The sequence below is a fragment of the Anthonomus grandis genome, chromosome 3 (genome assembly GCF_022605725.1).
Source record: "Anthonomus grandis grandis chromosome 3, icAntGran1.3, whole genome shotgun sequence".
NCBI classification, from domain to species: domain Eukaryota; kingdom Metazoa; phylum Arthropoda; class Insecta; order Coleoptera; family Curculionidae; genus Anthonomus; species Anthonomus grandis.
In genome coordinates, this window is record NC_065548.1 from 11,724,146 (window position 1) to 11,734,050 (window position 9,905).

Sequence of the window (9,905 nt, forward strand, 5' to 3'; positions counted from 1 at the left end):
AGTTGTAAAATGGTATGGTATAGTGATAGTGAAAAAAAGGATATGTACGATGTTTTTATACGAGTTATCGAAAGGTTGATGATGCAGTAAGGGAGTATGCTAGATTATATCCAAACAGAACTGCTCCAGCGCGAAAAACTTTTTATTTGGTTTCAAGAAACCTCACCGAATTTGGATATGTATCAAAAAAACGCGGAAAATACCGTGCCAAGAATACACACAGCGATGTTAATGTTTTAGCTCAAATTCATCTTTATCCGGAGTCTTCATTAAGAATTATAAGTTCTGAATGTGGGATACATCCTTCAGTGGTCGGAAAAATTTTAAAGAAACATAGGTATCATGACTACAAGTTCCAACCGGTTCAGAAACTGCATCCAGGGTATCAATGCAGACCCGATGTTCTCTACGACCATTTTTAACCGCAAAAATAAGAATTTCGATGCGCAAAACAACCCACATTTAGTAGAAGAAATTAAGCCTCAAAATCGATTTAGTCTTAATATGTGGTGCGGAATCATCGGTAATAGGCTAATAGGTCCCAAAATTATTGATGGAAATTTAAATGGTGAAAGGTACGTTAACCTATTGACGGAAGTTATGGATGAAATTCCATTGGAAACATTAAGAAGCATTCGGTGGTTTATGCAGGATGGCTGTGCCGCTCACAATTCCGCTGTTGCTCGAGATTTTCTCGACACAAATTTCCCTAATTGCTGGGTAGGAACAAACGGTCCTGTAAGGTGGCCTCCTCGTTCCCCATGCCTTAATCCTCTGGATTACTTCTTATGGGGATTTTAAAAAAAAGTCAATAACAGTGAAATAAATAATATGGAGGTGTTAACACATCGGGTCACTGCTGCATTTAGAGATTTAAAGCCCGAATACTTAACCCGCTCAAAAGAGAATTTAGAATTAAGGACCGTAAAATGCATTGAACATAATGGGGGTCACTTCGAAAATTTTTTGTAAATAGTGTAAATGTTATTTGTAAAAAACTGCTTAATTTCTTTTCAGAACTAAAAAACTGCTTTATAAGCAAGAAAAACAGCAACCTTTCTTGCCTAATGTATGTAAAGAGAATGTTGTTTCTTTAGTTAAAACGTATTGTTTTGTTATTTTTTTGGTTAATACACGTTTGTCATTTGTTTGTAAAGTAAATAAAATATTTCTTATTAAAAGTGTAAAATTCTATTTTATTTACACATTTATGGTTCCCCTTCTAAATCTAAAGCAAGTACTCGTAAATTAAAAGAACCATACCAAATTTTCGAATTTCTTTTTCTTACCCACAAAAAAAAGGGTACTGTAGTTTTAAAATTTTATGTTTCATATTGAAGATAAATAGGTAAATATGCATTCGAAAGGTATTTTAATTTTGTAAATACTAATCAGGTCCGTATTAAAAAAAAACGTTGATGATGATATCTAAAAAACGAAACGTCGCATAAAAAATCTAAATACACTTTTTTAATCAGAATAAAATGCCGCAACTTTTTTCTAATTTAACCGCCCTCGTATCTTTTATAGTATAGGAGATAGCAATACTGTCCCTATGAAAAAGGAGACACTCTATATTTGATTTCTACATTCAATACTAAATTTATGTTATTTTATTGATTGTTATTTATTTACCTATCCTATGTGAGGTGGTAGTAAATTATATAATTTAGGCGCAAGATAAGCCAATAATCTTATTTTTTTGTAGTAGCAGCAGGTGTAACCAAGCTTCTATTTACATTTATCCTTGTCTGATATGCATGGCTTATACAAATTTTAATTTCATTTGATTTATGAACGTATATGCAGGTGTACAAACAGTACATTTACCGCACATCAAATAATTCTTTTTGAGTAGAGTAAAGAGGTAAATTATTAGCGTTTGTCCTTTCTGTATATAATTTTGAGCTGCCGACAGGCTGTTCAATTCATTTTGGTAAAGTCCACTCCTAACAACACACCATGCCTGAGCGATGGCTCAACAATGCTCCTTGCTGCTATAAACCAGAATCAACAACTGTCTGTTCAAAATTCCCCTAAGGGTATAGAACTCAACATAATTATATTAATTTTCTTGCCAATACTAAGACGTGATGTTTCCCTTTAAGGTGTTGGTTTATGACTATCCCTAAATATTTTGTATGAACAACTTGCTATAAATAACGATAGAGACCGTACAAAAATATTGTTATCTGGACGGCTCGTCGATGAAAGGAAGAAGATAATGATGACTTGAAAGAGTTCAGCCAATGTTCGATTTTACTAATTACGTCAATAGCATAATTCACCACAGAGTTCCAGTTATCTCTTGAAACGCAACTTCTGTATATTATAACTACAATCTTTATTGTAATATTAATCAGAAGGCAATTTGATGTGTTATGAAGAGAATTGGCTTAAGATAACAGTACCCTGGGAAATTCCAATTTTGATTACAAGTTCTTGGCTTATGGTTTCTTCAATTTAAACTAACTAAAGCCTTCTTTAAGGTAGTTGGCAAAGACACTCAACCATGTCAAATGCCTTGGCTAAATGCAAAAATACTACGAGCCATTTTTTACCATTGAGTAAACTATCTGTAACCTTCCCACACGATTCACCAATAGCATCGGGTGTGTCAAGACCGCTCAGGAAACCAAATTGCCTCTTAGATAAAATTTTGAGTTAAAAAAAAGCATTTGCTAACATTATTCTGGTAAAGGGCCTTTATTATAGTACAATATGTTTGCTTATTAAATGCATGATGGACAAATTGGTTTATTAAAATTATTAATGTAGATTTATCGGGCAGAAACCTAGATTCTATCTATTAAACTGAATAATAATAATCATAATTATTAACTAACGCAAATCTCCACATAACCTGGGAGTCCAACAGATCTATTATCTTTTATTTGTTCAATTTATTTTCTGTATGGAAAAGGGAGAGATTTTTTTTGGATATCATTTACAAAACTTGAGCACATATATCACATAAGTGATAATTCTACCCATTTCAAATATTCGTTGAATTCGAGAAAATTATGGGATTTTTTATCAACATTTAGATTAAAAAATAATTTATAGTATATTTAAAATTTTCCTGGGAATTATACCAGTGCTTTGCAAATTGTAAAAATATCACTGGGATGCACACAGGTCTTATTAAATAGGAGTGCAATTTAGAGTATTCAAAAACCCAGAACTTTTCAATACCTTTCCTTGCCTTTGATCATTTTAGAATTATACCATATAGGAAACACCTTTCCAACTTAGATTGTTACGGAAACACTCTCAAAAAGATTTTCTTTATGACTTCGTAAAATCCGTTCATAGAATCACCATCAGCATTACTGCAGTGATAATAACTTTCCCAATGAATTGAAAAAGCTCTCAAACAGCTTCCTTAAAATTAAATTCAGTATCTTTTAAAAGAAACAAGAGTAAAACTCTAGACAATTTAATTATCTCAATATATACACAACAAACTAGGTTTTTTTTATAATTACAAAAGACTTATTTTACGAAAAGGTTTTTATAAAACCTCATGTAACTAATGATTAGAAATGCTTTATCTATGGGGCAACAATTGTAATAAAAACCCACCACAACCTAACTAAATATACACTCAATCTTTTAAAAATCAGTAGCAATGTCCATACTATAGCATACCATACATTTATTTCAAGTTTCAATCATATAAAAAAATCAAAACTTGGGCGATGAGAACTGCACAAAAGCTGCTGAGCATGGTGGAATGCTTTTATCAGTCATTTCACACCCTAACTGTAACAATAAATGTAAATTTAAGACTGGTTTGGGTGAAGTGAAGCATATATAGGAGCAGCTTTGCTCTTTGCTAATTCCGAGGCGCTTTTAGCGGCATCTTTCAGCTTATTGGCTGCGGTGGCGGCTACATGAGCATTTGGAATGACGTGTTGATGTGGAAACATGTTTTGTAAAACAAAATTAAATCCACTCACCATTTTGTGAGCGTTTTTCTTAAACCTAAAAGAACAGATTATTAAGGTGCCTTAAATAGGCATTTTTTGTTACCTTTCATATCCAAATGCACAAATTGCCCTGCTGAAGCCCCTAACTTGGGAATCAATCCATGCATACCTAATTGCAACTGTTTTGAGTGGATTTTCCTCACATTGTTTATAAATCACCTTTTCTGTTACAGTCTGAAAGTATGGTAAGAACCATGTATTTCTGTTAAATGGTGTGAGGAAAAGGATCTTACCATAGCTTTAGTAAACCCAATGTTTCTGGTATAAGTAACCAATGTCTTACTTTTTGTATCAATGATGCTCTCTTCAACGATGTAAACATGTGAGGTATTGATAAATTTCTTGGCCCAACTTGGAATGCTGTTTGTTTTGCTTAAGAGTCTTTTTGTGACCAGCTTGCCTGATCGAACTTCTCGGGTGATGGTGTCTTCACTTAGTACATGTGTACTGAAAGACAATTTAAGTAAATTAGTATAGGTATGTTTGAAAATAAGGTATTTATTTTTATTTATATATTCACTCCTCTTGGCCTATAGTTACTAAAGAAAAAAGTCTTACTACATTGTTATACAATGTTATATGGGTAATACAAAAAGAAGTAGAATAACACAAATACAAAGAAGTTAAAATTCCAAATCCAGAGCTGTTAAGGGAAAGCACCTCTAAGTTCTCATTAGAATCTAGTACTAATACTTAAATTCTTTGTATCTAGTATACAGTTTTATTTTCTCATTCATTCTATTTCTGCTCAATCTACTTTGACTGTAGGTCCTAGCAATAAAATGTTGAAGATAAATTCTCATGAAGTTTAAATGTATGATGGGTTTAAATTGTGCAGGGGATACATGTGTTTTGATTGTATGTAAATATACAGAATATAATAAAGATAAAATTATTAATAACTCAAGGCCAACAACAAAGCCATGCTAATTGTTTTGTTATGGTGCATATATTATCCCTATAAGGTAAAATCATTAATTATATCATAATTACCTATTAGGGTTGGGATACCGTTTCCAAAACCCCTGTGCCACTTGCTCCCAACTATAGTTAAAAACCGTAGAATTTTCAAAAAACCTCATTGTTCCAGATTAAGTAGATGAAAATGTGGATCAGCAATGTGATGTCGAGACAGTTTGTAATTTGACCGGTTTATGTAACGTGCTCGGCGGTCCTACAACGGGATCTTGGGCTGATCACTTTTCCGCTGACTGTCCATTATTTTCCAAATAAATTGGAAAAAACCAGGATGGATTTAGGAATGGAAAACGAACCCCTTGCTCTCGTGAACTGTCAAAACAGGGCGAAAAACATAACCTAAATTGGTTAAATCGTAAACAAACGGAGTCGATTACAATATTGCCAGATTTTCAGTAATTCATATAAGAGAGGACGTAAATCCTAGAAAAAACTTTTTATAATTGAAAGTTTATGTTTTCCCTAGAGACTATGTCGTACTTGACTTGAACAAGTATATTTTAAAATGTATATATTGTCTTCTACACGTTTTTTTTAAAGCAACATTTAGACAGCATAAGAAGTTTTCCCAAAACTAACAACTTTTACGTGCGAACGGCAACATAGCGCTATGTAACAAGACCTTGAAGTTTGGAACGTGACCAAACCCTCGTTACCCATGACTATGTTTCTATCAAGCATTCAAATCTGATCTGACCTACGTTTTCTTAAAATTCTTATCTAAGGAATTATTAACTTGAGGATAAAAATGCTTACCAATTTAATACATGAGCTCCTCGACAGGTCTCGTAAGTTGCATTTCCGTGAGCTAGTAACAAGAAGTGAAATAGATATAAGAAAATAGTGGAAGCAGACTGTTCCCAGCAATTTTTAAGATAAATATCTCAGATACTACTAAGTTTAAGGCAAAAAATGTTTATATATAAATCATAATCTCCTTCACAATTTATATGTATCACGTCATTTTTCTATGCAAGCAACAAGAAGTAAGATATTAAGGAATAATGCATTTCTTCCCAGACAGTCGATTAACGACAATTGCCAAGATATTTTGTGTTAATTAATAACACAATGCAAATTTGCTAAATACCGATTTGATAAAAAATATAAAAAAATAATTTTCATATATTACATTTTCCTATTCGAATAATAGGAAGTAAGATATAATGGAAATATGCAGTTCTTCGATCTGAGTTACACAATCGCCCAAGTCCAAGAACGGATGGAAGCCTTAGGACGACAAAACGTGACAACACTGTGACATATGAAAATGCAAAATGTAAGCGGCGTTGCCATATAAAAAGAAAAGTCGTGAATTTGTGGATGGCTTTGCTACAGGTGTGAAAGACTATTAACTTATACAGGGTGTCCGGAAAGTCAACAATAGTACCGAAAGGGCCGGTGGAGCAACTCATAAATAAAACGATTTTTGAGAATTTGAGCTATTGGCACTTTGAAAACTTTTGAAATTTGTCAAAATCATACTCTTGGATCAGATTGTCACACCATAAAAATTCATATTTTTCATATTCTGATTTCATTTTTTCTTCGCTGAATAACCATTCCATTGATCAAAGAGCAACCTTGTTTATTTTAAATCCTTTAATTTTGACCCCTCATACTGGACAAAAAAATTGTACATGCATTGCATCCCATTCGTATTTATTGTTATTATTGTTAACTAACAACAAGCAAGCACGCTGCTTGCTTGCTTTTTCATGAAAAAAGAGCTTTTGATTTTATAAATATTATTATACTTATCTCTAAATTAGAACAACATGAGATACGAGAAAGTTTCTCCGAATTGCTGAGGGATTTTTTAATAACACAGAGAGCAGTAATAAACAAAAATACTGTAAGATTTCTTTCAGACTCTTGAGTCGTTTCTAGTGGGGTTCCTCAAAATAGCCCTGGTCCTAGCAGGTTTGCTGGGACTCTTGCTCTTGTTCATAATTTTTATAAATTGTATTTTTTATATTGCCTCTGAAAACTGTTATTTGTCGCTCTTTGCGGATGACACTTGTGATACAGCCAATCTGAGCAAAAATGCAAGTCTGCCTATTAACATCATAAAATACTACTGTACAAGAAATGTTGTGGTACTCGATCAAGAGAATATTGAGTTGATTTATTTTCCTTAAAAGATCTCATTAAGAATATCTGGGTCAGGTTTGATTAAAAATCATTGCACAGACGCCTATATAATAATGTCCTCATTGCTATATTGTGGCAGCTTCAAAGTAGGGTTGATATTAATTTTTTACTGCTATAGTACTTCTCCTACAGACAATATTACATCCCAACTACGCTATTTTGCCTTGGGGTAACTGTGCTATAGCTAATTAAATTCTAATTCAGCAGAAGAAGCTTATCTGCACAATGCTCTTTAAATCTAGATGTCATCCTGCAAGAAATTGTTTAGTTTTAAACTGATTCTTATGTACCTTCTAGGCATTAACCGGAATCACAGTCGTCACTTACTTACTAATAAGAATCAAACTGATTCACAGCTTGAATAGCTTTAAATTGGAGGTAAAGAAATGCTTTCCAATTATGCTTTTTACTCAATTTAAGAATATTTGAATACTGATTTGATATTAGATATGACACGGTTATCAGGGTAATAAGCTTATGTGTGTTAGTTCCCTTATATTTTAAATTTATTTTTTTAAGTTTCTTATATTCTATTTTTATTTTGTGTAATTTTATATGTAGGTTCCAAAATGAACCACATTATTACGCAAGTTCATCGTTACCCAAATCAAACGTACCCAAACAGATGGATCGGCCGAACGTACCGGTTCAATTTTATAGCCTCCTAGGTCTCCAGACGTAAACTTCGTAGATTTTTTTTACTAGGGTTGCATAAAAGAAAAGATTTATGTAAAACCTCTAAGTTATATTTATTCTATTGAAGGTACCGCTTTAAAAGTTGTCACTAGTGTGAATAAGGGTCTGGATATTATATTAGACTGCCAGAACTTTTCCTCTTATGTTGTAATATAGCTGTGTCCAAGTATCTACAAATGTTGGGCTTCTTCAAGAGATGCACCAGAGATTTTTAAGATAATTTTTTTTTAACATAAAACTCCTTTACTGTACTCTGGTTCGTCCTTATTGTGTATATCGGTGCGGTTTATGGTCACCACATTAGAACAGCCTCACATAAATCATTGAACAAGTCTAGCACAAGTTGTTGAGATATATTGCTTTGAAGATTAACATTCCTTTAGCTATACAGGGTGTCCCGAAATTACATCGCAATATTTTACCAGCCGCATCTTTGTCTAAAAATAAGACAAAAAGTACAGTATGGTTCAAAAGTGCATCGTTTTTAAGTTACAGGGTGTTTTATGAATCTTGTTAAAGATGGTTTTTTGTTAATATATCCGGAACGCCTAGTTGTAATCTTTTGAAATTTTCAACATTTACTATTGGTTTTATTAAAAACTGATATTGCAACCATTTTTGCCAAAATGTATACAGGGTCGTGTAAAATAAGTGGTCAGTAAAGTTTAAATTGTTAAAACTTTTTTTCTAGCAACTCCGTGATAATTTTGGCATTAGAATTGAAAAGAACAAACATTTTTACATAAAAAAGGTGCTCTTGTCTAATTTCGATAGGAGCTTCCGTTTTCGAAAAAATCAATTATTAATAAATCATGAATTGGTATTTCAAAAAGTAACTACAAATAACATCTTGTAAAATAATAGTTGGCTGTGTTTGTTGACAATTAGTTTATTTGTTAAATTTTGTTTAACGTTTTGTTGACATTTCACATTTTTTAAATTTGCTTTGGCAAAGTAAATTAGTTCTTTTTTGTGATTCATTTTTCAAAAATTATGGATAGATTTACAAATCAAGAGTTAGCTGACATGCATTTTGTTTATGGTTTGTGTAATGGCAGTTCTTTAGCGGCTGTCCGTGAGTATCGCCGAAGATTTCCCCTAAGACATGTTCCAGATCGTCAATAAGTTTTTATAAACACTCACCGAAATTTATGCAATAACGGAAGTTTTCAAAGAGCTCGTGGACAAGGCAGACCACAAGAAGATTATAATTTAGAAAATGTTTTAAATGTTTTTGAAGAAAATCCGGGGGCAAGCATAAGAAATGTGTCAAGAGCCACACATATCCCTCGCTCTATAGTAAGTAATTAAAAAAATTACTTATTGTTACGATAGTAATTTAATTTTTATTAGATTGCTAAGATCCCAAGGGTTACAACCGTTTCATTACCAGCGGGTCCAAGATTTAGAGCCAGACGATTTTCCGTTGAGGATCCAATTTTGTCCATGATGGGTAATTAATAATCCAAACTTAATTCCTTCCATTTTATGGACGGACGAAGCCACTTTCACACGAAATGGTTCATTTAACATGCATAATATGCATTTTTGGGCAGATCAAAATCCAAGAGCCATAAGGCGTAGTAATTTTCAAAGAAGGTTTTCGGTAAATTTGTGGGCGGGATTAATCGGGGACCAACTTATTGGCCCGATAGAATTACCCAATCGGCTAACTTCGGAGAATTATCTTCATATGCTGGAAAATAATCTTGTGGAGCTTCTGGAAGAAGTTCCTCTTATCTTACGCCAAAACATGATTTTTCAACAAGACGGGAGCGCCTGCTCATTTTGGTCGCAATGTGCGTGAGTGGATGAATAACCATTTTCCTGAACGTTGGATTGGTCGAGGTGGTCCTATAAATTGGCCTCCTCGATCTCCAGATCTAACTTCGTTAAATTATTATTTATGGGGACATTTAAATGAGTTGGTTTATGCCGTGGAGATAAATACCCGTGAACAACTGATGCAAAGGATTAATTGAGCTGTTAATGAAATAAAGAGAAATCCATTTTTTGTTTTAAGGACTACTCGCGCAATAACGCGTAGGGCAAGATTGTGTCTTCAGCAAAATGGAAACCACTTTG

At 33.1% G+C, this 9,905-nt stretch overlaps 1 protein-coding gene across 1 annotated transcript; it reads right to left on the bottom strand.

Annotated features, from left to right (window-relative positions):
• Positions 1–3,423: 3,423 nt before the first annotated feature.
• On the bottom strand, positions 3,424–5,309 carry LOC126734518 (protein preli-like). Its single transcript, XM_050438186.1, has 4 exons — positions 4,986–5,309; positions 4,226–4,439; positions 4,036–4,166; positions 3,424–3,987 (listed from the first exon to the last, which is right to left on the bottom strand). Exons 1-4 carry the CDS (start codon positions 5,072–5,074, stop codon positions 3,786–3,788), a joined length of 636 nt encoding a protein of 211 aa, XP_050294143.1. The 5' UTR covers positions 5,075–5,309; the 3' UTR covers positions 3,424–3,785.
• Between the last annotated feature and the right edge of the window lie 4,596 nt (positions 5,310–9,905).